Source organism: Lactuca serriola, chromosome 4, assembly GCF_051521515.1.
Source record: "Lactuca serriola cultivar US96UC23 chromosome 4, Lser_US96UC23_V15, whole genome shotgun sequence".
Lineage (NCBI taxonomy): Eukaryota > Viridiplantae > Streptophyta > Magnoliopsida > Asterales > Asteraceae > Lactuca > Lactuca serriola.
In genome coordinates, this window is record NC_136411.1 from 184,932,555 (window position 1) to 184,959,532 (window position 26,978).

The window sequence follows — 26,978 nt, forward strand, 5'->3', positions numbered from 1 at the left end:
TTATGTGGTATGAGTGTTTTGTGTTATTCGTATGTTGGGAAAGAGTCATCAGTGGGGACTGTGACAGGTGAGGACAAGGATCTGCCTCAAATGAGCATTCTAAGGTGTGTTCTAGCCACGGTTACTGGTAACCAGGGGAAGTATCTCTGGAAGATGACCTTCGTTGTCTATGTCGCAAATCGACTGTGAGAGTGTGTTTATATGACGATTCTTGAAATGGCGTGTTGGTCAAGGATTCAGATAATGAAGTGTGTGATAGTCCATTATCTCTAGATAAAGAGTCAGTGCTATTTTAGGACTGTCGAAATATTTGTCTGTGTAGCCGAATGAGATTTTGGGTGATTGGAGGCAGTTAGATTGGCAATTTTCTGAGGTTTCCATATGATATTGGGAATACTTGGATTTGCTTGGTCTTTATTTGGAAGATCATCAAGTGTTGTGTGGTATGTGCCAAGAGTCGAGTATAGTATATCTGGTGAGCCAATCTATAGTGTAGTCTATTTGGTATGCCCATTGGTGATGGTTCGAACCCTAAGTGGGGAAGAACTGGGTATTATATTGGGAGGATCGGCAATTTGTTTAAGTTGTGGTGCAAAAGATTCGGTTATGGGGATTTGTGGTATGAATGTATGAGGCTTGGGTCTTGTGGTAGTCAAGGCAAGGTACAGAGCAATATGATGCATGTTTTATGTGCTCAGGAGAGAATAAGTGTCTTCACCGAAGGTAGCTATAGGAAAAGGATCTTATTGTGGTCAGTGTTTTTTTTTGGGTTTGCCAATGTTCGAGTTTCTAGGAGGTTGGGTCATTGAGGTCAAGTTTCGATTGTTGAGAGATGTTCTGGTTCAACGTATAGATTGCTATCTATACTCCAGGAGGAGCAGCAGTTGATCAACTTCAGATTTAGTATGTGTAGTTTCTCATGGGTTTTGATCAGTAGAGGATAGGATTTTGGATTTTTGTTAGGAGTAGTGATGCTTAATCTAAGTGGGTGTGCGCACCTATCTATGTTGGATCGCGACACATGAGTTTAGTGAACTTAGTATGGTAATGGTTTAATGATGAGATTGTGAGATTGTTTGGTGATCTAGCGGATGTGAGGTGACAAGAGAGTTGATGGATCTAGGTGGGAGTAATCACTTAGTACTGTCGGGTAAAACCATGGAGTGAGTCAATGGTGTGGGAGAGAGTGTTGTAAGGTTGTGGGGAGCCGTAGCATTCACTCGTCAGTAAGAGAGTGGTGTAAGACTGCGGGGAGCTGTAGCATTCACTAGTAAGTGAGAGACTGTTGTAAGGCTGCGGGGAGCCGTAGACTTCACTAGTCAGTGTGTGACGTAGATGGGGTTCTTAGGCTTGGGTAGCCTTTCCATTTGAGTCCTTGGGAACCTGGTGGCTGTACCAGGGGCGAGACTGGGGTCTCAGCGATGGTTGGGAACCGTTATATCTCGATTTAGGGAGGGTGTAGAGATATGAATGGATTGGAGAGTAATGTACGCATAGATTCGTGAATCTCGGGTCATGAGTTGAGTATCAGGTTGCATACGAGTGGTTCTAATTTTTTGGGGGAGTTGAGTTTGGCTTTATCTTTGTAAAGGATAGGCAGGTTGGGATTTTGGATTTTTAAATGGGTTCCATTTTGAGTGGTTATGATTTCCATCTGATGTTTTAGACTTGGGTGGATCGGTTCGTTTTGCTTGAAAAGGACCACTACACGCACAGAATTAGCAAGCGGTAGAAGAAAGAGGTCAGAGATGAGGTGTGGCTGTAGATTACTTGTAATATCCGCTTTGGGTAAAGCGAGCTTAGTGATTGCATGTATAGTGTGATTGGTTGAGATAGCTCGGTTGGATTGAACGACTATAGAGTCGTATTGCCATATGTGCTAGGGCAGCCTGGTCGGTCCAACTGTTGGTTCGGGAGTCGGTCCTGCATTCGGATTTGGTGTTAAGCATTGGAAGGTAGTTGGGGCTTATATTAGTGGATATGAGTGGATAGTTATGGTTGGGCATGGACATTTAGTTATGGGTCGGAGTTGAATCGTCTCGGTTTTGGTATTGGAATGGTCTTTTTTGACGGAGGACCGACATAGAGTAGAGTTTCATTTTCTAGGCGGATTGACAAGTTAGTCATTTAATGTCTGAGGATAGAGTATAGAGGTCCAATCCTCAGATGGTTATTGATAGTTGTATCGTGGTTGGCCTACGGTGCGATGAGATCCTTCCGTTTCTTTGGGTTTTAGTTAGAGTCGACTAGTATGTTAGGCATAAGTGATTAGTAGTTGATTATGGTCAACGACTTGATTCCATCAATCGCATTGAGATATTCAGGGTTGGAAGTAATTTGTTGGGTCTGATATTCGATTAGGGGTTGTTATAGTGATGTTCTGCATGAGCGGTCTGTCGAGGAGACAGACCGATATAGATTCCAGGTTTCGGAGAGACGGAAGTGGTTCAACATTGGCAAAGGGTTTGTCCTTCTTCGGGTTGGAAGTTCATGATTGGTTTTGGTTGTCTTGGGGAGATTGTTGTATGTTCTAAGTTTTTTCGGCTGTGCTTCTAGGATTGTTTGATTCGTTCTACGTGTTGATAAGGAGCGATTTAGAGTGCGAAATCTAATTTAAGTTGGGGAGAATTGTAACATCCTGTTCCGGATAGTTTTGTGATTTAAGGCTCGTGGGCCGTAATTCGGGTATGAGAAGGTTTTTGGGCTTTAAGGGAGAAAGTCTAGCCCAACTTTGGATGTGGATAAGGTACCTTGTGTGATAAAAGAGTTCGGGTTGTGCTTTAGAGTCCAAGAGTATCGGAGAATGTATTGGCTCGATTTTTATGAATTTTGGGTTTTATTCGCAGAGTTTTGAGGCTATGATGAGTTGCTCGAAGCATAGGGCTTCTCGCCACTTTTCCATGGATATAAGGTTCGTTGGAAACGGACTCATAACGAAGAAGACATGATAGTTAGAAGTTTTTACAAGATTAGTCCTTATTGAAAAATAGGTGGCAATTGGGTACGTTGGGCGTACACTTGAGTACGCGCAACCTACTTATGCGCCTTTTATGATCGGGAATGCCAACTAGTACGTTGGGCGTACTAGGTCCAAACCATAATGTCTTGGAGTATCCCTATTTAAGGAACATGATGGCCTTATTTCTAGCCACCATTTCTAGTATCCAAGCCCTCTCAAACCCTAATCCCGTTTCTCTGGCTTGTGTGAGGGTTTGTGGCTCATTTAAGTGTTCTTATGGAGCTTGTGATGAATAAGGAGTCTTGAAGGAAGGAAAACTTATGCTTCTAGCTTGTGGATCTGAATTCTAATCTAGTTGGTGCATCCTCCAGAGGTATCAAGTTCGAAACTTGCTCATTGTTGTGATAGTTTTGGTTTTGGGTCCATTTCTAGGGTTTTATGTCCCAAGCTTGAAGCTTTATGAGTTTGATGAACTCCGGAGCATAATACATGTCCTTTCATGAGTATTTGGTGGTCTAGATTCATAAAAATGAGAACTTGGTCATCTAAACCTCTCCATGCATGTGTTAAGATGAGTAAAGAGAGTCTTAATGGTCATTTTTGGAAGTTGGGTCCCATTAAGACATGCAAACTGATAAAGTCCCCAACTTTATTAATTAGGTACTTATAATGAAGTTTCCCCGAGGTGTGGATGCTTTGGGCTGAAGTGGTTAAGTCAAACATTGAGGTTTGTGGACGAGATCAATACACCCTGCATAAGGTACCGTACGACCCACGTTTCGAATTAAGTCCCCCGATCAGGACTGTGTGCACACTGACCGTACCAAGGGAGGTACGCCCCGCGTAATCTCGCTGTGGGATTTTGGGCTAGATCTCTTTTTGGGCCTTAAGTGTTGGATCTTGGTTTGGGCTTGCTGTATTAGAGATTTTTGGTTAGAGGATTATATATATGTATTATACCCTTGTGTTGGGCTTGTCATTTTGGACTTAAGTTTAGGTTTATGCCTTGGTGGGCCCATTTGGTATTAGACCTTGGTGGGCCTAATGGGATTGGGTTATTTGTAGGCAGGGTTAGTGGGCCATCTTTAGAGTTAATGTGTGGGGGATTGGTCTTAGATCCTAATTGGGTTAATTTTGGGTTTGGCTTAGTGTTAGAGGCCGGTGTGCAGCAACAACATTTATAAGATATGTTGATCATCCAAGGTGAGTCTTCTTACTATACTTACCTGTGTGGTAATGCATGAGTGACAGAAGGGTCTTATTGTTTTATTGACCGGAGGGTCTTATTTATGTTGTTGATTGGAGGGTCTTATTTATATTACTGACCGGAGGGTCTTGTTTGTATTACTGGCTGGAGGGTCTTATCTGCTTTATGTGTTATTATGCATTCTGTCTTTGTGACTTATGTTGTTACATTATTCTGTATATATATTGAGCTATGACCGGAGGGTCCATACCGAGCCATGAGACCGGATGGTCTTTACTGAGACACATGACCGGAGGGTCCATATCGAGACATAGCTGTTAAAGGATTATTATTTGCGTATGTGGTATTTTGGAGAACTCACTAAGCTTCGTGCTTACAGTGTTTGTGTAAAATGTGTTTCATGTACATCTCAAGATCACGGGAAAGCAGAGGCATGATTGTACACATCCGCCAGCTTATGGAGATTTAAGGATTTTGGGATATTCTAATAATGTTCTGATAATAACTTAAATAATATATGATGGCTTTAATTTATGAGTAATATTTTAAGAATTAAAATTGAAATTTTTATCTTGAAATTTGAGGTGTTATAAGGATCCTTGCGACTAAAGAGTAAATACAACCTTTTTTGACCCAGGACTTTAGTACACTAGTACAAAAATGACCTACGGTCACACTTTCCGAAAAACGGCCTGTGACACTTTTTCTTAAAATTGTGGCCAAAAGTCACAAAAAAAATTTAGAGACTGTTTTTGGATACATTTAAATTAGATTGTGTGGCCATTATATAGACAATCAAAACTTTTACGACACTTAATTATACCAAATGTGACAAATATTAGTCACACTCGAACACTGAGGCCATAGGTTACAATCAGCCACATATATCGATTAAGATCGTCACACTTTTTTATTGAGCGACAGTAGATAAAATTATTGCCACATGAGTTAGTTCTCTGTGTGTCTATAACATGTTGCCTTTTTAGCCACATAACAGACAAAGTAGCTAAAAGGTGACAAATATTGGTCACACTAATTATTTGTGTGTCCATAGGGCGGTTTTATACTAGTTGTATTTAGTTTACACAAAAATTTAAAAGAAGTTACTATTGGTTACTTATGGTCATGTAACTTTTATTATGTGTGTCAAAATATTATGAATTGGCTTTAAGAATAAACAAATAATGTGTGTAGGTAGCATTTAGTTACGTTTACAGCTATTATATGTGTCTATATGTAAATATAGTCATATAAGAAAAATAATGTCTTATCGTTATAATTAGGGGTCGTTCATTAAATATGTTACTTATGGTCATGTACCTTTTATTATGTGTGTCAAATTATTATGAATTGGCTTTAAGAATAAACAAATATTGTGTGTGTAGGTAGCATTTAGTTACATTTACAGCTATTATATGTGTCTATATGTAAATATAGTCATAAAAGAAAAATAATGTCTTATCGTTATAATTAGGGGTCGTTCATTAAATATGTTACTTATGGTCATGTACCTTTTATTATGTGTGTCAAATTATTATGATTGGCTTTAATAATAAACAAATATTGTGTGTGTAGGTAGCATTTAGTTACATTTACAGCTATTATATGTGTCTATATGTAAATATAGTCATATAAGAAAAATAATGTCATCTTGAATAAGAGTTATAAGAAAGTACCAAACTGCCCTTTTTGTCATCTATTCTTTCAATTGCACCAGATAATACACCATTAAAAATGAAAAGAATACAACTTATTTTAATAGAATATTATGATAAATAAATGAAGTGAATACAACATAACTTGTTTAACATTGCATAACGAAAGTACATTGCTATTACATGCAGTTTATGTTACAACATGTGTAACAATATAACAGTAAAAAACCAAAAAAAAAATATCTTTGAGTTATAAGAATTTTACACCAGAATAGTTTGATGGTATAATATGGTAAAAAGACATTAAGTAAAGTACAACGTCATTTTTTGTCATTTTCTTATTCTCCACATAACGATGTGCTCAAGTTTTGGCCTTTCTCTTCTACAAACAAAATTCTTCAAGTCAAGTGTGTCTACACGTGGCAATATGTTATCATTATGAGGAACAATAGTACTAAATTCTTCATCTACATCTTCATATGTATCTTTGTAATTTTTGGGAGGTGTCTTGAACACAATAGACATTTTTTGATCGAGTGGATCTGTCACGTAAAATACTTGTTGTGCTTGTGAGGCCAATATGAAGGGATCACCTTTATGGCCTAATCTTTTTAGTTCAACTAGTGTGTACCCCAATTTATCCCTTTTTACCCCTTTTCTATTGTCAACCCAGTCACACAAGAAAATTTGAATTCTTTTAAAATGATAATCTAGCACCCATATCTCTTGTAAAACACCATAATAAGTGTTTTTGGCATATGTTACAACTTCTTTACTGATGTGTGTGTCAGTTGCAACAACACTAACCCCACCGTTTTGGTAAACTTTACCTTCACGAGCTTTTGTACGAAAAGTATATCCATTAATAGCATATACATCGTATTTAATAATGTTCTTATTGGGTCCATGTGAAATACATCTCATTGTCTCTGTTATAGTATCTCTACAGGCCCCTAACTCTCTCTCTACCTGAATTGTAATTAGATTATGAATTGAAGAAATCAAGACAAAAATAACAAAGAACACAACATATTTGAAAATAATATACATCCTTTCGTAACCAATGACCAAATGTTTTAGTATGCTCTTGTTCTAGATGTGCCTTTCGTTTAGTAGGGTGTAGATGTTCCAAAAATTCCATGTGTCGTCTGTTAATACGTTAATGTTAATATTATTATAAAAATACATACATGTAAAAAACCTTACTTGATATATGGGAGTACTTCAGATGTATTTTGCAATACAAAGAAATGTGCTTTGCTGAATAGTTCTTGATGAGTTGAAAAACTCTTTGATCGTTTAGATCTCACACATGTTAATCAGAATAATGCAAACAGAATAACAAACAAGAGAATGAATCAAAAATAAGCTGAATGATTCAATAGATTCACGCCTCAGCAGAGCTCGATAAAGAACTTCCGTTGTAGAGGCTTTTAGGGTTACAATCGATAAAACTATAATCGCTGTGAATGATCGACTGAAAGCTACGTACAAAGATGCATGCAAGCATCTATAAATACTAAACCCTAATAAATAAATCACGGATGGACAGGCCCAATCTGGATACAAAATTGGACTAAGGACCGAGCCCAAGACGCAACACATAATGGACCCCACAATCTCCCCCTTTGCGTCAATTGGAGCGAGACTCTACTTTGGCTTACTGGATCCTGCTGCATTAACTTTCTTCGTGGTAACGAATAGATAAGGAATGATGGCAAGAATAGTTTGTCTAAAACGAATGTACAAGTGGATCATGTCATTGAAGTACTTCTTATAATCTTCAGAATTTTGCTTACACCGATTGATGATCCCCAGAACATGCTCCAAACACGAAGTGGTATAAAGATGTTTGTCAGCCAAGGCGAACAGACATTTTTGGCATTCATTCCTGGTGAACATAACTGAGTTTTGCTTTGGATCGATCCTCCCCATCTGCATTTTATTCAGATCACTTGCAGAACCGACTGGGAAGATGGTGGGCGTCTTCCTGAATACGTTAGCAATTTCCTGATCCATCTTAGCAACCTCCATGATATAACAAACTAACATCCTCTTGAAGTGATCTATGATCAGCCCATATTTAGCTTCATTGGTGAGGAGGATGTTATGCAGGATGATCCAATCATGAGGATTCAGGTTAGGAAGATCAGCGAGAGTAATGGCATGTTCGGCTTTATCTGACCCCCTCAAAACATTGAATCTGACGTTCGTGAAGTTACCCTCCCGAAAGGGTTTGAGGACCCGAACGTTGACGATCTTCTGTGCACTCCACGTCTGATACTGAGGCTGAGCAAACCTCAGATAGAAGTCAATAAGTTCCTTATCGACCTTTGGGTGAGGATGAGGGACTTCAGCAATGTGGGGAAATGCATGAAATATAAAGGCCTTTCGGGTCAAGGGCATGTCGAACTGAGAGTTAACAGAATTAACCCTGTCCAAGGAGATCACAGGTTCAAGCCAGAGGATGTTGGGGGACTCGATAGCTTCTTTGATAAGCTTCTCAAGAGTAGATGGAGGGAATAGGGTTTTTCGACTTTCATGGAGATCATGAGCCTCCTCCATCCTCCTTTTGTTTGCTTCGGCCTCCCTAGCGATCCGAGCACTCATGTCCAGTTCCTTATCCCTGGCCTGTTTCTTCAAGATATCAGCAATGGTTTCTTTGTCATCGTCGCCATCACTGTCATCGAGAACCTTTTTGCCTTTGTCTTGAGCACCCGAACCTGATGCATGACCAGTTGTTGGTGGTTCAGTTGCTTTAGCTGGAGCTGATAAAGAAGTAGGAGGTGGTTAAGCTTGATGACTACCGTTTGAAGCTCCTTCTCCCCCTTGTTTTGGATGGACCACGTGCTCAGGAAGCCCCTCAATTTTGCTGAGCAAGGCAAGGGCAGGAGCAAGTTTCTCAACAAGAGTTCGCCTCACTGAGTAGTTGAGAATCAGGTCATGCGCTTCAATAATGTTTGAGAGGGCTCCGTGGACATCCGAAACACAACTCGAAATGACAGCTCGCTCAGATCGAAGAGAATTAACCTCCTTTTCAGATTGGGAAAGCTGAAGACTCTTGATCTTTAGGGCAGTTGTTTTGCGTGCAAGCGCATCCATCACCGAGTTTTCCGAGGCAAGATCTTCTTGGAGCTTGGTCAAGCGATCCTCAACAGCTGCCTGGAAGGTTTTGTTATCAGCTTCAAGGGTCTGAAGAAGACTGGCAAAGTGATGCTTTGTTGTTTCAAAGGAAGTAGCCAGCTTCTTAACAACTGAATCTAACTTTGCTGCATTAGATTCAGCTGCCCCCTGCAAAGACTCCAAAAAGGTGTTAGCATCTCGAAATAGTTTTTCGACTTTTTCGGTCGCAGCAGCACAGGCCTTTATGGATGCATCTATAGCAACAGTGGCAGAGTTGATAGAGGCTTCGTGTGCCTTGGTGAAAGTATCAACCATCCCCTGAATGGCAGCTTCTGTGATATGGGACCGAGAGGAGGAGGAAGAAGCGACGAGACTATCAATATTCTCATGAAGTTCCTTGATGTGCTTTTTGGTGACAGGAGCATCATCGTCATCATCGCTTTGAACCTGGTAGGGACTGTAGTAAACAAAATCGAAGGTCATATCTTCCCCTCCTAGAAAAGTCTCGGTTTCGGCTGAGTGATTGGCAGATGAAGGCGATGGTGGAGGTTCGGTTGTGGGAGTAGGTTCGGGTGTGGAAGTATGTTCGGTTTCAGGTGTGTGTTCGGGTGCTGAAGTACGAGCCCCTGTATCAGATATGTTGGTTCAAACTCCAGTGGTTGTTGCTGTTGTAGCGTCTGAGAAAATAGGATGTGGTACAGGAATAGAAGTTGGTGGAATATGAGTGGAGGAAGTTATGGGAGGAATGGAAATAGAGATAGTGATAGGGGAGAAGAGACAAGTTTAGTTGTAACTGGTACCTCATGTGAAGGCGAACGGGGAGGAGAGTCGCCTCGAAATGACTCCTCTGAGTCTGAACTTTCATCCTCTGATTCACTTGAGGAAGAAGCAAGAATGAGTTTGCGTTTAGGCTGGGTTTTCCTCTTCTTTGGTGGAGGTGAATGGGTTGTCTTTATTGGTTTTCTCTTTTTAAAAGAAGGGCCTTTCACCCCTTTGACCACTTTCTTGTATTTCCCTTTCTCTGGTTTCTTGCCCCTGGGAGCAGGTTTGTCGGCATTGTTGATGGACTGAAGCATCTTTGAAGTCAGCTCTCTGGGACCCGAAGGAAGAAACTCCTTGTAGGTCTTGATGATGCGGCTCTCTCCTGATACACAAGCATACATGGACTCAGGAATTGAGCCAACAAAGAGAAACTTGGAAGGATTAGTGACTATGATCTTTGTAGTGTGGAAGACGCCAATCGAGGAGAGTGGAGAAGTGGCCACTATGGGGACATGATACTTGTCCATTGCCCATTTGATGACGAACGTCCAGAACCTGGCATATGAGATTTCAGTGTGTCGAGAAGTAGAGGCGAGGCTTTGGATCAACTGCTGCCATAGAACTGAGCCATAGTCGAGGTTGATCTCATTGTACAACCCATAAAGAATCATCATGAACAGACGACTGGCCCCATCAGAACCTACACTCCTCTCTGATAAACCTTTGAACAGTATCGTGAAAAATCCATTCCATTGAGGAGGAAGACACGACTTCTTGAACTTCGTGACGGTGGTAAGGATTTTAGTGTAACCCATGTTGTAAAACATGGAGAATAATTGACCCACAGATATCGAATCAAGGTTAACCCTCGATTCATTAGGTTCAACCCCAGAAGCGAGCAAAATCGCTGCTTTGAGATGGAAGATTTGGTATCAAGGATGTCGAAGTAGATACGATCAATAGATTTATCATAGTGAGCTGTGGAGAAAATCTGGGATAGACACTCCATAGGCACAGTTTCGACCTTGGTCAGTGTGAGAACCAGTGGAGAGTATTTGAGACACTCCACTATGGGATACATGAAGGCATCATAGGAAACTGGGGTGAGATCAATGACCAAGCTTTGCTGGGGTCTGATTGGGAGAATGTGGGAGGTTTCATGAACAGAGGAGGAATCCGCCACTATTGAGTGCTTCGAAGAAGAAGATGAACAGTGGGAGAAAAGCGTCTTTGTTTGCTCTCAGAAATTTTGGTGCAGTAAAGAGGTGAAACGACTAGGGTTTAACACTTTATACCGTGTATAGAGGTGAGAGAAAAAATTCGCCCCAAATCTTCTTGAAACGCAAATCGGTTCCTGAGTTGATGGAAGTGTGACAGTTGGCAACCCCGATGATTACGCATGAGAGAGAAAAACGGTTCCATTTAGCACGCCTTCCCATCAAATACCTTTTTGAATTCTTGAAACCTTTAGTCTCCTGGCTGAGTCATCATCTCTATCTTTAAAATGAGCTGTCGTCATTAAATAAAAACAAACACTTAGAAAAACCACAGCATCCCCTTGTGAATATAGCATTAAGAACCGGAGCTACAAAAAAAATAGCTTGTAGTGAAACAAATCAGACTTTTGGAAAATCAAAAAGATTTTTGTGCATAGAGTGTCAAAGACGAGGAAATAAAGCAACATCTATGTGGGAATTTGTGATGTCAATATAGACACGAAGCAGTGGATCCCGGGCACGAATCTCTTCCTTCAAAGTCAAGAGAGACTTTAAAGTGTCTGTGTGGATTCCCGTTGAATTACGATCAAGCACTTGTTAAGAAGTGTTGAAAGGCATCTTTTGATGAGGCTTAGAAGGGTGGCTTTCGCTTCAGTTCAGAATTCTAGATCTTGACATAAGATAGAAACCAAATGAAGTACTTGTGAGACCAATGTGGTCTGTTGAACAAGTAGGTTTGGACAATATTTAGTGACTTGTTGAAAATGTTTAGTGTGAAATCTCAAAAACAATTTAAAACTGGATTCTATGGGAAGAAATGTTATGGTGTGTAACAATTTCAGAAGAATCACACAAAAAGAAAAATAGAGATTTCATGGTACAACCACTTGGGTGGTTTCGTTAATTCATGGGTGAAAGCTAGAGCAAATTTAATTGTTCACCGTCAATGCATAGTGGGTATTGAATTTTGGGTTTCACTTAGCACGTAGTGACACGAAGCTAAGATCATAAACGCAGAGATTGTGTAACCATAAACCTCAGTGGTTATATCTGAGAGTCTCAAGGGTTACATTTATGAACCGAAATATGATGAAGAAGAATGTATGAGGTGTTGTAAAGAAACCAAAGTACCTCTGCTATAAAAGGAATGACCAAGCAGAAAACTCTTAACTCATATGAGAAAAGAGTAAGGTAGCTCATGATTAGAATAAATTTATCAGCCTAATTAGGAAGACGTGGTTTGTTTATACCCAGTCAATAAGGCTTTATTCAAAATCAGTTGAGGCTTTGGACAACATGCAGCAGCATGCTTCTAGGGACACTTAGCTAGTATAAAGTGTGAGAATGATACCTGCCCCATCGATATTCCAGAGACTGTTAACATAAACAAAAGTAGAGACAAAAGAAAGAAAATATTTTTGGAATTTTGATATTTTTGTAAAGAGAAAAACAAAACAAACCAAACAAAAAAAAATTTAAACCGAACCAGAAATGGACCGAACGCTCGGTTCATTTCGGTTCCTAAAAAAATATTTTTGGATTTTTGGAAAACAATTGTACAAAAGTATAAAACTAAAGATATTGCCTTTTTGAGATAAGCGAAAACAAGTGCAGTGGGACCGAACCCGAAATAGACCGAGAGTTCGGTTCATTTAGGTTCCCGTGTAAACCGAGCCCGAAATAGACCGAGCGTTCGGTTAAATTTCGCTTTCCAACTTTTAGTTTTGAGAAGGTGTTTTTGGTACTAACTCCGATTCCATCATACCTAGGCCTTGTAGGATTTTATTGAAACTTGCTTCAGGAAGGGCTTTGGTGAAGATGTCGGCCAGTTGATCAATGGTTCGAACAAAGTGAATTTCGACGTTTCCATCTTCCACATGATCTTTAATAAAGTGATACCTCAGTGCTATATGCTTGGTCTTGGAATGTTGCACTGGGTTATGATAGATCCTAATTGTACTTTCTGAGTCGCAATATAGTGGGATCTTTTTCATATTGAGTCCATAATCCTGGAGTTGGCTTTGGATCCAAATTACTTGAGACGTGCAGGAGGCGGCTGCAATGTACTCTGCTTCGGCTGTAGATAGAGAAACACATGTTTGTTTCTTAGATTGCTAGCTAACCAACTTCCCGTCTAGGAATTGGCAACCTCCTGTGGTGCTTTTTCGGTCTAGACCACATCCTCCTAAGTCTGCATCTAAGTAGGCTTGAACGAAGAAACCTGAGTTTGAGGGATACCAGAGACCGAGAGAGGTGGTTCGCTTCAAATACCGGAATATATTCTTCACTTCCAGCATGTGTGGTTCACAAGGATTTGCTTGAAACCTGGCACAATAGCATACTGAAACATTGTATCGAGCCTTCTAGCTGTGAGGTACATCAGGGAACCAATCATTTGGCGATATAGCGTTATGTCGACTGCTGGTTTTTCCAAAGATGGTGTGAGCTTGGTGCCGAACGCCATAGGGACTTTGACCTTTGAGTCTCCCATCATGCCAAATTTGGCAAGGAGAGTCTTTGTGTATGCTTACTGGTTGATAAAGATGCCTTCGGGTCCCTATCTTATATTTAAACCAAGGAAAAAGTTAATCGGACCCATTGAGCTCATTTCAAATTTAGTCTCCATCAACTTCCTGAATTCAGCTGTTAGGCTAGGATTCGTGGAGCCAAAGATGATATCATCGACATAGATTTAAACGATCATAAGGTGGTTACCTTCCTTTTTACGAAAGAAGGTTGGGTCAACTGAACCTTGTTTGAATTTAGACATCTTTAAAAACTTAGTTAATGTTTCATACCATGCCCTAGGTGCTTGTTTGAGACCATAAACTGCCTTATCCAAGATGTGGCAGTTATTTGGATGCTTTTCATTTACAAAACCAGGAGGTTGCTCCACGTACACAGTTTCTTCAAGTTCCCCATTCAGAAACGCACACTTCACATCCACCTGGTAGACCTCGAAATTCTTGTGTGCAGCATAGGCAAGAAATATTCGAACGGATTCCAGCCTTGCAACCGGAGCGAATGTCTCTTCGTAATCGATTCCTTCTTCTTGGCAATATCCTTTCACTACTAGCCGAGCCTTATTTCAGATCACATTTCCCTCCTTGTCCATTTTGTTTCTGAACACCCATTTGAGACCGACAATCGAGGCATCTTTTGGTGTTGAAATGAGTCTCCAGACCTTATTTCTTTCGAACTCATTGAGTTCGTCTTGCATTGCCTGAACCCAATCAGAATGATCGAGAGAAATATTGATGGTCTTCGGCTCTATTTTGGAGATGAATGAATTAAACATGCAGAATTCTATTTTGGAGAATAGAGCAGTTTGCTTCGCCTTCAGTTGTGATCGAGTTAGAACCTTTTCTGATGCATCACCCACTATTTGAGATACAGGATGATCTCTGGTCCATTTGGTGAGAGGAGGATAATTTGGATCATAGGATGGATCCAATTCAGCATTTACCATTTCTTCCAACTCTGATTGAATATCATCATCATAGTGCATATCGGAATTCTCCCCCTCGACAGATAATGAATCATTTGGATGTGAACCAAAAAATCTTTCTTCGACTAGGCTTTCTGGCTGATCTGGACTTTCGGTTGCTACAGGACTTTCGGGTCGTTACAGACTTTCGGGTTGTTCCAGACTTTCGGTTGCTACGGGACTTTCGGGTCGTTCCGGACTTTCGGGTTGTTCTGGACTTTCGGTTGCTACAGGACTTTCGGGTGCAAACTGGTTTTCGGTTCTGGATGGGCTTTCGGTTCTGACAAAGATTGGATTCTTCCCCTTGCCATGAGTATTATTGTCGATTGAAACTGATGGACCCTCCCCCTGAAAATGTGAGTCCGGTTGATCTGAAGAGAATTGATTCTCCCCCTCGACCGACGTATCGCTCTGGGGAGGTTCGTTTCGAACTGGTTCTTCTTCTCCCATTTGTTTGGCTGCGTCTTCGATAATCTTCTTAAGGTGATCCATCTTGTTGTCTGCTGCAGTGGCCTTAGAGTGAGTAGCCTTCTCAGGTTCATCAAATAAATCCATGAACTGGTCAAGGAAATTGGCGATTGAGGCTGTGACTTGACCTGTTTGAGAGAAAATCTCTCCAATTTCTTCTTCGGTAGACTTCAACTTCTTGACATAATTGTCATCGAACATTACATAATAGGTTTCTTCAATTCGTTTAGAACGCTTATTCAAAACCCTGTACGCCTTTGAAGTAGGAGAATATCCCAGAAAGATGCCTTCATCGGCTTTGACATCGAATTTGTTGCGATGCTCTTTGGAGTTGAAAATGAAGCATCTCGAGCCGAACACATGAAAGAACTTGACATTCGGCTTCCTGTTGTTGATAATCTCATAGGGGGTGAGAGAGAAACGCTTGTTGAGATAAGATCTGTTTTGAGTGAAACAAGTTGCAGCAATGGCTTCTGCCCAGAAATATAGAGGAAGGGAGGCAAAACTCAGCATGGTTTGGGCCGCCTCACACAGGGATCGGTTTCGCCTTTCGACAATTCCGTTCTGTTGAGGTGTGTAGGGGGCTGAGAAATTGTGACTGGTGCCTTTTTCTGCTAAGAAATCTTCGAATTCTTTGTTCTTGAATTCCAGTCCATTGTTGCTCCTGATGTTTCGGACGACTTTTCTCAGTTGCACTTCGACCTGCTTGATGAAGATCTTCAGCATGGGATTCGCCTCAGATTTGTGCTTTAAAAAGAATATCCAAGTAAATCGTGAGAAGTCATCAACAATAACAAGGATGTACTTGTTACCGCCAATGCTCTCTATTGATGATGGACCACATAAGTTGATGTGGAGCAACTCAAGTGGTTCAACAACTTTGGTGTTTATGGTTGTTGGGTGACTTTGGCGACTTTGTTTCCTCATTTCACATGCAGCACATAAGTGTTCTCGATCGGACTTAAGCAGTGGAAGTCCCCGAACATGACCACCGGTGACTAGTTTGTTGATGTCTTTGAAGTTGAGGTGTGATAGCCTTCTGTGCCACAACCAACTTTCGTCTGAATGGGCTTTGGATAATAGACATATGGCTGGATTCCCTTTGATTGGATTGAGATTCAGAGGGAACATTTCACCTTTTCGTTCTGACTTGAGAATGACTTTGTTGGATTTCTTCTCTATTATCTCTGAATCTTCGTCATCGAACGATACTTTGAGACCTGTACCTCCCACCAGTTGAGACACACTGATGAGGTTATGCTGCAACCCCTCTACATAAGCTACCTTCCTGATTGTAAAGTCTCCATTGGTTATCATCCCATAACCCTTTATCGTTCCATAGGAATTATTACCAAACTTGACGTTACCACCGTTTTGAAGGGACCGAAACTCCCTTAACTTTTCCTTCCTTCCTGTCATATGACGTGAGCAGCCACTGTCTATGTACCATTCTTCGTGGAACTGGTCGTTACTTATAACCTGCAAAAATTAAGCAGATTTAGGAACCCAAAGTTTCTTGGGTCCTCGTGAGCCTTTTACAGAAACAGGAATAGTAAGAGAAACATCAACAAGATAAGTTCGTTTTATTAAGGTTGTTTCATCTTACCTCTTAATAGTAAACACTTTGATTTTATTGGAGTTAGATGCAGGTATTTTGGATTCAGGTTCGGGAGTTTGGACTTTAGCTTGCTTTCGGTCTTCATCTGCTAAGGAAATCTTACTTTTTCCTTTCAAATCCTTCTTCGAGTGTGAGCTTGGTGTAGGACGAGAATTAGGCTTAGAAGAAGAACGAGAAGAATTAGAGGAATAGAAATTAGAATGAGAATCTTTCCTGACTTGAGGTTCGAAATGACCCTTTAGGTTATGATCATTTGAGGGACCGAACCTGGACCTTCGGTTGCTATTTGTTGATGGACTGAAACTGGCTTTTCGGTTGTTGTGGGTTGCTGGACCGAAACTGGGTCTTCTGCTGTAAAAGCTTGATGGACTGAACTCTGGTCTTTGTCTGTTGTTGTTTGGTGGACCGAAACCAAGCTTTCGGTTGTTGTTACTTTCGGAACCGAACTTATCTTTCTGGTTTTGTTCTTTCTGTGGCCCGAAAGTCTTCCTCTGATTCTTTTTATCCAATGCACCGAAGCTCCTTTTACTCTTATTTTCTTCTCCTTTTGGCTTGGAGTTTCTATCAAAGTGAGTATAGTGAGGATTTTGGGAGCGCCATAATTGCTTTCGCTCTGAGAGATTTTTCTTATATCTTAGATTTCTCTGTTGCTTTCGATTTTTCACCTGTTTCGGTTGTCTATGAATATTTTCCTTTTGTTTCGGCTTCTGAACAACTGGTTTACTTTCCATGGAAGAGGTTTTGCTTGTTGAGGAGACGCATTCTACCAGAACCTCTTTTGTGCCACTGGAACTGGGCACGTCAAATTTGGTAGGTTTATTGAGTGGTTCTGCCACATATCTACCTTTGACCTTCCATGATGTTCGCTCCGATAACCCAACTGTTTCATCTGCATTGTCTATCGGTGCAGACCAGAAAAACTCATCACAGTCATCTGCATTATCTTCATTCACCATTGTAGTGAGTTTGGCTGTCTGATGTTCGGTTACTCCTGTGAACTTATAAATCTGATTGGGAGTGGTTCTTACCTTTTGGTATACAACGGCCTTTTCTTTAAGGATTGGGGACTTATTTTTTGATAGACAAGCGAATTCCACAGAATTTACAGAAATCAAGTTTTTGTGGTTTTCAGGTTCGCTCCTAATAAACTCGGAACACTCAACCTCATCCTCTACAGAGATTTCACTCATGTCATCGTCCTCATTAAGTTCAGATGCATTTTCAACACCAATTTTATTTTCTGAACTTAATTTGGTACTCAATGAGTCAAATTTTTGTATAGTTTCGGCTCTGAGTTTCAACCTATCATTTTCATCCAAAAGATTTTTAAGCATGACCTTATGGTCTTTGGATTTTATAAACGATTCAATTTTGTCCAGGCCAAACATATAAGTGGGATTTACATCATCTGAAGATACAACACTTTCACAGTTGTATGCTTCGGCATCGATTTCATCCTCCTTTAGCTCAAGGAAGGGCAAAATCATGTGATGTATCTTTTGGCCTATTTCACAGTCTAAATGCAGTTGAGTAATGTTAGTATAAAGTCTTTTTGCAATCAAAGAAAAAACATTTCTCTATTTTAACAACTTAAGATTGTCTCTTTGCAAATAGATATTTTCATCCCTAGACTTAACCAGCTCCAACTCCTTCTGCTCAATCCACATTTTTCGCTCCTCACTCTTGGATGATACCCTGCTTATTTGGTCAGTCAGATTAGAATTCGTGACACGTGTTTGAGTCAAACAACTATCTAGATTTGAAATTCTTGAATTCAAGTTATTTAATTCTTTTTCATATGATGTTTGTGGAATTTTAAACGAAACAAAAATGGATTGTACCTTCTTGAGTAGTTCATCTAGTTCACTGATCTGCACACTGAGAGGCTTCGCTGTAAAGCACACATCCTCTCGCTCCTTAGCCACTTCGTTTCCACCATCAGTGTTGTATCCCCTCATCTGGGATACATCTGTCACCATCAAACATCTTCCACCAGCATTATCACTCTTCGCCACATAAGCCTTTCCATGAGTAGGCTTTCTCACTTCATCATCTTTTGAGTCGGTCGACCACACCTGTACACCACCGAACTCATCATCATCTACCGAATCCTGCACAACAAGACCATTCATAGAGGGATTAGTAGTAGCTTCTTCATCCTTCTCCTCATCTTTCTCTGCCATTTTCTGCAACACGCAATCTTTTGCGTAGTGATTTTTCCCTCCACAGTAAAAACAGATGACACCAGAATCAGCTTCACCCTTCGCTTCTTTCTTTGGTTCTTCAACCTTCGGCTCCTCTTTCACTTTTTCATAGCTGTAGCTTCCCTGCCAATTTCGGTTCTTGTTGGTAGGGAACTTCTTCTTGATGAACCTCCTAGGATTTGACACCATCATTGCATAGTCTTCAGATGTCAGATCATAATCTCCCAGATTCAGATCTTCTTCTTCTGCTGTTGCATTCTTACCTTTAGACAGAAGTGCCAAAGACCCCAAGTTTGAAACCACGCTCTTCTCTTGTAGCACAATCTTTTCATAGGATTTTAGAATCCCCACCAGTTTCGCCAAAGAATATGATTTGAACTGCTCATGCGCTTTAACCGTCGACACAATTGCCCTCCATTCGGGTCTTAGGCCATTTAAAAAAGTGACCTTCTGTTCGATGAGCTTTCTTTCTATGTCATGTTTGATCATCTTACTGAGAAGATGATTGAACCGATTGAATATTTGTGTAACAACCTCCTCTGGCTTCTGCTTGAACTCTCCAAATTCAGAGAGAAGTAGGTTCTGAATCGAGTGCTCCAGATCCTCATCTGTGGAATACAGCTCTCGCAGCCGATTTCAGATTTCCTTTGTTGTACCACAAGAACTTACTAACCGAAATGTGTCGGATTGAAAGGCGAATCGAATTAGTCTCAATGCCTTAATGTTGCATTGGAACTTCTCCTTTTCGTCCTGAGCGACGTCCTTCACATCTTTTAATAGATCATTGTACTCCTTCTGAGTTTTAATAATTCTTGAAGTGCTTGAGTGAGCGAAGGGGCCAGCTGTGATAGCTTCCCATATCAGATACCCGTTATCTTCCGATCCAATAATGTAATCTTCAAAATGGTGCGTCCACACTTCATAGTCTTGAGTGTACAGGATTGGGATCTTGGTTGTTGATCCGATGCTGTTAGAGATGTTGATGGGATTGGATTGAGAATCGTCCATGCTTGATCGTTTAACCTGTTATAAGATCAGACTTTGTAATACGTAATATTAGGGCAAGACGAATAATTAGTGAGATGCGTCAATTATGGAGTGACGGCTCAATAAATATCAATGAATGCGGAATGAACCCTAATCACTTCTTTCACAGAAGATATGTGTATGAATTACACAGTCTCCCGCTCTGATACCAATTGATGAGTTGAAAAACTCTTTGATCGTTTAGATCTCACACAGGTTAATCGGAATAATGCAAACAGAATAATAAACAAGAGAATGAATCAAAAATAAGCTGAATGATTCAATAGATTCACGCCTCAGTAGAGCTCGATAAAGAACTTCCTCTGTAGAGGCTTTTAGGGTTACAATCGATAAAACTATAATCGTTGTGAATGATCGACTGAAAAGCTATGTACAAAGATGCATGCAAGCATCTATAAATACTAAACCCTAATAAATAAATCACGGATGGACAGGCCCAATCCGGATACAAAATTGGACTAAGGACCGAGCCCAAGACGGAACACATAATGGACCCTACAGTTCTGCAGAAACTTCTACCGATTTAGCAGCTGATATTGGAGTACCGTCCGTAATAGAACTACTATCTACACCTTTATCAATTCCACAATTGTTATGATTGTCAGGTGGAATACCAACAGTATCCATCCTTTTAAGGAATTGACTAAAAAACTCAATTGTCTCTTCTACAACATTCTTTTCAGCAATGCATCCTTCTGGTCAATTTTTGTTTCGCACGTGCCCCTTAATAACCTTCATATACCTTTCGAATGGGTACATCCATCTAAAGAATATTGGACCGCATAATTTTACTTCCCTAGTGAGATGAACGGTTAAATGAATCATCACATCAAAAAATGATGGTGGAAAGTGTTTCTCAAGAAGACATAAGGTTACACATAGCTCCTCTTGCAACTTATCGAGCTCATCCACTATGATTTCTTTGCTACATATTGATTTGAAAAAGAAACAAAACCTTGTAATAGCAACTCTGGTGGGTGGATGCATAATAGATCGAATTGATATCGGCAAAAATTGTTGCATGAGCATGTGATAGTCATGTGATTTTAGTCCGATCAACTTCCTATCCTTTAGACTCACCAAACTAGAAAAATTAGAACAATACCCTTGAGGAACCCTTAAGTTGTATAAAGTCTCACAGAATTTGTCTTTTTCCTCTTTTGTCAATGTACAACCTGCTGCGGGAAGTGTTGTGTTGTTCCCTTCTATCTGAGGATGCAGCTCTGGTTTCAAACCATAATGAACCAAATCCAATCGAGCTTTATAACCATCTTTCGTCTTCCCAGGAACGTTCAAAACAGTTCCTGTTAAACTCTCACCCACATTCTTTTCCACATGCATAAAATCTATACAATGTGGAACCAAATTGTCGGGCCAATACCTTAGTTGTCTATACCATATATTGAATTTCTTCCAGTATGTATTATTTTGCTGGCCCACATCTTAAGTACCCAGTTGGTGTGATTTTCTCTTTTTTTATTCATATTCCCACCTCTTCCACTTGTTGCTTGTTGGATTTCTGCCTCCTTGCCCTTATTAACCTTTCCCCATTTATTAATTATAAATTTAACCATGTTATATATTTCCTCCCCATTCATAGGTTCTGGAGAGGGTGAGAACTCTTGTTGTCCATTGAATGCCTTCTTTTGTCTTCTGAACGGGTGATCATACGGTAGAAATCTTCTATGACCAGCATAACTCTGCTTATTCGATTCAGGGAGTCTAATGCAGTGTGTCTCTTCACCACACACAACGCAACCTTGAAAATCGTTGTATGGGCAACCACTTAATGTACCTAAAGCAGGATAATCATTAATAGTCCATAACACAACTGCGCGTAGTTTAAAATGCTCTTGTGCATATGCATCGTATGTTTCAACTCCAAAATCAAATAATAATTGCAGATCATCAATTAAAGGTGCTAGGAACACATCAATATCGTTTCCTGGTGTTCCCGAAATCAATAACGAAAGCATGATGAACTTTCTCTTCATACACAACCATGGTGGAAGGTTGTAAATGACAGTTAAAACAGGCCAAACACTATGACTCCTATTTCCTCTGTTCACATCAACCCCGTCCGCCGAAATGCCTAGTCGCAAATTCCTTGGTTCGCTAGCAAAATCAGGATATTTGTCATCAATGGCAGCCCATGCTGGTGAATCAGCTAGGTGACTTAAAACTCCAACATCCACCATTCTTTCTGTTGTGTGCCATGTTAAATCTTTTGCAGTTGTCTTAGACTGGAAAAGACACTTGAAGCGCGGAATAATTGGAAAGTACCACAAACATTTTGCAGGAATATTGTTGTAAATTTTATTTTTTTGTTCATCAACCTTCCATCTTGATTTACCACAAGTAGGACATACTACCAAATCTATGTATTCTTTTCTGTAAAGTATACAATTGTTGACACAGGCATGTATCTTAGTATACCCTGAACCCATTGCCTTAAATGCTTTTTTCGCCTCATATGTACTATTGTACATTTCGTTTCCTTCTGGTAACATGTTTTTTTTATCAAAACTAATAATTCTGTAAAGCAATTATTTGATACTCCATACTTACTCTTCAAGTTGAGTAGTTGAATGATTGCAGATAACTTTGTGAAATTAAGACACCCTGTGTATAGGGGCTTCTCGGCATCCTCTATCAGTTCTCTAAACTTATCAGGGTTCCCAATAAAATTTTCTTCTATAGCTTCAACCATCTCTATAGTTTTTGCAGCATCTGTTGGCATTTCTGTGTTCATGTTCGTGGAATCTACAACGTTTGACGTATCCATGTCAAAATTATGTTCATATACATAACTTCTTGGTGGTTCTTCTGTTTCTCCATGCTTATTCCAATTTGTGTATGTTTGATCAATTCCATTCCTGAATAGATGATCATCTACCACATCCACCGAATGACATATGTGGTTTACACACTTAACACATGGACAGGGAATTCTTATCTTTTTTTTGGTATCTGCAGGATCCATATGTTTAGAAATCTTGTAATTGCGCACTGCATATTTGATAAATTCTGCAACACCTTTTACATAGGTTTCTGATGTTTTGTGTGCTCTTATCCATATTCAGCTTACAACAGCGTCAACAAGCAATATACGTTTCCTGTTTATTGACCCATTTTAACAAACAATTGGTGTGCATAAACAAAATAGATCACATTACTATATCCAATATCTTGAAAGAAAAATACTTGTAATTTCCTGTATTAATTAAATATAGTATTTGTACCTGTATGAATTTGATTTTGACGCATCAATTTCTGGTTGAAGAAAAAACGTAGTTGCAGTGCCTTTGTAGTTATCAGCGATTGAATCGATAGGAATTCATATTGTCTAATTCTGTATATTAACGCAATGAGTCTGGATGATCAGGGGCAAGTGGAGAATTGATAAAAAAGTGAATGATCAGGGACATATCGAGACATTAAAAACAAAAAAAAAATGTTGGTAATTGGTTTCGAACCCATGACACTCCAAAAAATACCAATAACTACATTGACACTTACCAAGTGGGGTATCTGGTTGTTTGCAAATAATTGCTTTACCAAAAAAATAAAAACATTAACCAACACAAAAAGGAATCCAGTAAAACCTATCTAATACAAACACAGTTAGCAGGAAATTATATAATTTTTTTTGTTTTATCATAATAACAATTAATGGTAAGTAATTACCATTTTGCCCATAAGACAATTACATTAAAAACATCATCAAATCTGGAAATATAATATATAAATGATTGTTATACCCTTGCTAACACAATCTTAATTAACATATAAAACATATAATATATAAATGACTGTTATACCCCTGTGTTATCATAAACACAGGTTACAACTAAGTTTCAAAGTACATTGCCATCTTAATAAAAAAATTATCAAAAACAGGGACAAATATGCAACACATGGACATAATTAACATGTAAAATATAGAATGATAAGTAATTACCATTTTGCCCAAAAGACAATTACATTAAAAACATCATCAAATCTGGACATATAATACATAAATGATTGTTATACCCTTGCTAACACAATCTTAATTAACATATAAAACATATAATATATAAATGACTGTTATACCCCTGTGTTATCATAAACACAGGTTACAACTAAGTTTTAAAGTACATTGCCATCTTAATAAAAAAATTATCAAAAACAGGGACAAATATGCAACATATGGACATAATTAACATGTAAAATATAGAATGATAAGTAATTACCATTTTGCCCATAAGACAATTACATTAAAAACATCATCAAATCTGGACATATAATACATAAATGACTGTTATACCCATGTGTTAGCATAAACACAGGTTACAACTAAGTTTCAAAGTACATTGCCATCTTAATACAAAATTATCAAAAACAGGGACAAATATGACTCAGTTACAAGTTATGCAAAACATAGATATAATTAACATATAAAATTATTATGGTAACTGTTGGGCTGTAGATAGTTTTGATGTTGCGTCTTTTGGGCTCGTTGTTTAGCCTTGTATTCTCCGGTTTGGGCCTGTCCAACCGAGAGCCTTTTATGTATTGTATATAAGTTAAATGCTTGCATGCATATTAGGTTAAGATTCTAGAGAGATTATCGATATAGCGATTGATCAAGAGTACAATATTTTTCAGTAATCGTTCTTGTAATCTTCTAATCCTTTACAGTTGATGTTCTTAATCGAGCTCTTCTAAGGATTTTATTTAATCATTCGACACGTTTGATTCAAGCTGTTTGTTCTTATTATTGCGTTTTTACTGTTTCATATTCATATACTTGTTCAAGATCTAATCGATCTTCATAGATTAAAATTTGTTTTAATCCCATCAATTGGTATCAGAGCAGGAGGCTGTGTAATCGATACACATCTTTTCTGTGAAAAAGATTTCCATTAGGATTTTCCGCAATCATCGATATTTATTGAGCCGTCATCTTAATTGACGTATCTTGATATTTATTGTTTTGCCCTAATCTGCTTTATTACAAGTCTGATCTTTGAATAGGTTTTTACGATCATAATGGACGCGACGCAATCAAATCCCATTAATATTTCCAACAGCATCGGTTCGACGACAAAGATTCCAATCTTATACACCCATGACTATGAAGTATGGGCGCATCATTTTGAAGATTACGTGATTGGATCGGAGGACAATGGTTATCTCATCTGGGAAGCCATCATCAATGGACCGTTTTCACACTCTGCAACATCCAGAATCATTAAGACGCAAAAAGAGTACAACGATCTGCTTAAGGACGTGACGGATATTGCGCAAGATGAAAAAGACAAATTCCAGTGCAATATTAAGGCGCTAAGGTTGATCAGATTCGCCCTTCAGTCTGACACATTCAGACTGGTCAGCTCATGCACTACGGCGAAGGAAGTATGGGATAGACTTCGCGAACTGTATTCCACAGACGAAGATCTTGAACATTCCATCCAAACCTTGCTTCTATCTGAGTTTGGTGAATTCAGGCAAGGGGCCGAAGAAACAGTGACCCAGACGTTTGATCGCTTCAATCATCTTCTCAGCAAGATGATCAAACACGACATTGAAAGGAAGCTCATCGAACAAAAGGTTACTTTCTTGAACGGACTGAGATCTGAATGGAGAGCAGTTGTCTCCACAGTCAAAGCCCATGAACAGTTTAAATCTTACTCTTTGGCGAAACTAGTGGGTATTCTAAAGTCGCAAGAGAAGATTGTGGTTCAAGAGAAGAATGTTGTCTCTAGTCTCGGTTCGTTGGCCCTCCTATCTAAAAGTAAAGCTGTGATGGAGGATGAAGAGCTCAACTTGGAAGAATATGACCTCTCAACTGAGGATTATGCCATGATGGTATCCAATCCTAAGCGGTTTATAAAGAATAGATTCCCCAGCAACAAAAACCGAAACTGGCAGGGAAGTTACAGCTCTGAAAAAGCGAACAATGAACCGAAGGCTGAGGAGCCCAAGAAGGAACCGAAGGCAGATGGCAATTCCGGAGTAAGCTGTTTCTATTGTGGTGGCAAGAACCACTATGCTAAGGACTGTGTTCTTAAGAAGATGGCTGAAAAGGACGATGGAAATGATGAGGAAGCCGTGCTGCAGAAGAGACTGGATGAGTTGAGAAAGAAGAAGTATACCGCTAACCCTTCTATTAATGCTCTTATTGTGTAGGGTTCGGTTAATGACGATGAGTTCGGTAGCACAGAAGTTTGGTCTACTGACTCAGAAGACGAAGAAGTGAGGAAGCCTACCCATGGAAAGGCTTATGTGGCTATGGAGGAAAGAAGTGGTGGAAAATGCTTCATGGTGACTGACGTATCTCATATGAGGGGATACAATACCGATGGAGGAAGCAATGGACCAAAGGTACAGGAGGATATGTGCTTTACGGCCAAACCACTCAGCCAGCAGTTCAATGAGCTCGATGAACTGATAAAGAAGGTACAATCTGTTTTCATTTCATCCAAAGTACCATCATCCTCATATGAGAAAGAACTAAAAAATGTCAATACAAGAATTTCTCATTTAGATAGTAGCTTAACTCAAACTCGAGTCACCAATTCTAACCTGACTGATCAATTAAGCAGGGTGGCGTCGAAGAGTGAGGAGCGGCGAATGTGGATTGAGTTAAAAGAGTCGGAATTAGTTAAAGTTAAAGACGAAAACATTTATTTGCAGAGAGACAATTTGAAATTGTTAAAACAACTAAACGTTTTTTGTTTAATAGCTAAACGTTTATATTCCAATATTACTCAACTTCACTTGGATTGTGAGATAGGCCAAAAGATCCATCGCATGATTTTGCCCTTCCGAGAATTTAAGGAGGATGAAATCGATGCCGAAGCCTACAAATGTGAGAGTGTGATATCGTCTGATGATGTCAATCCGACTTACATGTATGGACTGGACAAAATTGAGTCCTTCATTAAATCCAAAGACCACAAGGACATGCTCAAAAACCTTTTGGACGAAAATGACTGACTTAAACTGAGAACCGAAACCATGCAAAAATTTGACTCTCTAAACGCCAATGTAAGCTCAGAAAACAAAATCAATGTTGAAAATGCATCTGAGCTTAACGAGGACGAAAACATGAGTGAAATTTCTGTAGAGGATACGGTTGACTGCTCAGAATTTGTTAAAAGCGAAACTGAAAACCACAAAAATCTGATTTCTGAAAATTCTGTGGAATTCGCTAGATTGTCCCAACAAAAGTCCCCGATATTAG

General features: G+C 39.5%; 1 protein-coding gene across 1 annotated transcript; it reads right to left on the bottom strand.

Moving 5' to 3' along the window:
- Nucleotides 1-20,242: 20,242 nt before the first annotated feature.
- LOC145099059 (uncharacterized) lies at nucleotides 20,243-22,730 on the bottom strand. The gene is made up of 5 exons (XM_079036645.1): nucleotides 22,316-22,730; nucleotides 21,199-22,247; nucleotides 20,853-21,073; nucleotides 20,490-20,672; nucleotides 20,243-20,375 (listed from the first exon to the last, which is right to left on the bottom strand). The coding sequence occupies exons 1-5, from the start codon at nucleotides 22,728-22,730 to the stop codon at nucleotides 20,243-20,245; spliced, it is 2,001 nt and encodes a 666-aa protein (XP_078892771.1).
- Nucleotides 22,731-26,978: the final 4,248 nt, after the last annotated feature.

Excerpts from the sequence above, each read along its gene's own strand:
- LOC145099059 (XM_079036645.1), bottom strand. The coding sequence starts at position 22,730 with ATGGATCCTGCAGATACCAAAAAAAAGATAAGAATTCCCTGTCCATGT. Across the intron at positions 22,248-22,315 it reads TCAACTACTCAACTTGAAGA|AAGGAAACGAAATGTACAAT; the intron begins GTAAGTATGGAG and ends ACATGTTACCAG. Across the intron at positions 20,673-20,852 it reads AACTTAAGGGTTCCTCAAGG|CAAAGAAATCATAGTGGATG; the intron begins GTATTGTTCTAA and ends ATCAATATGTAG.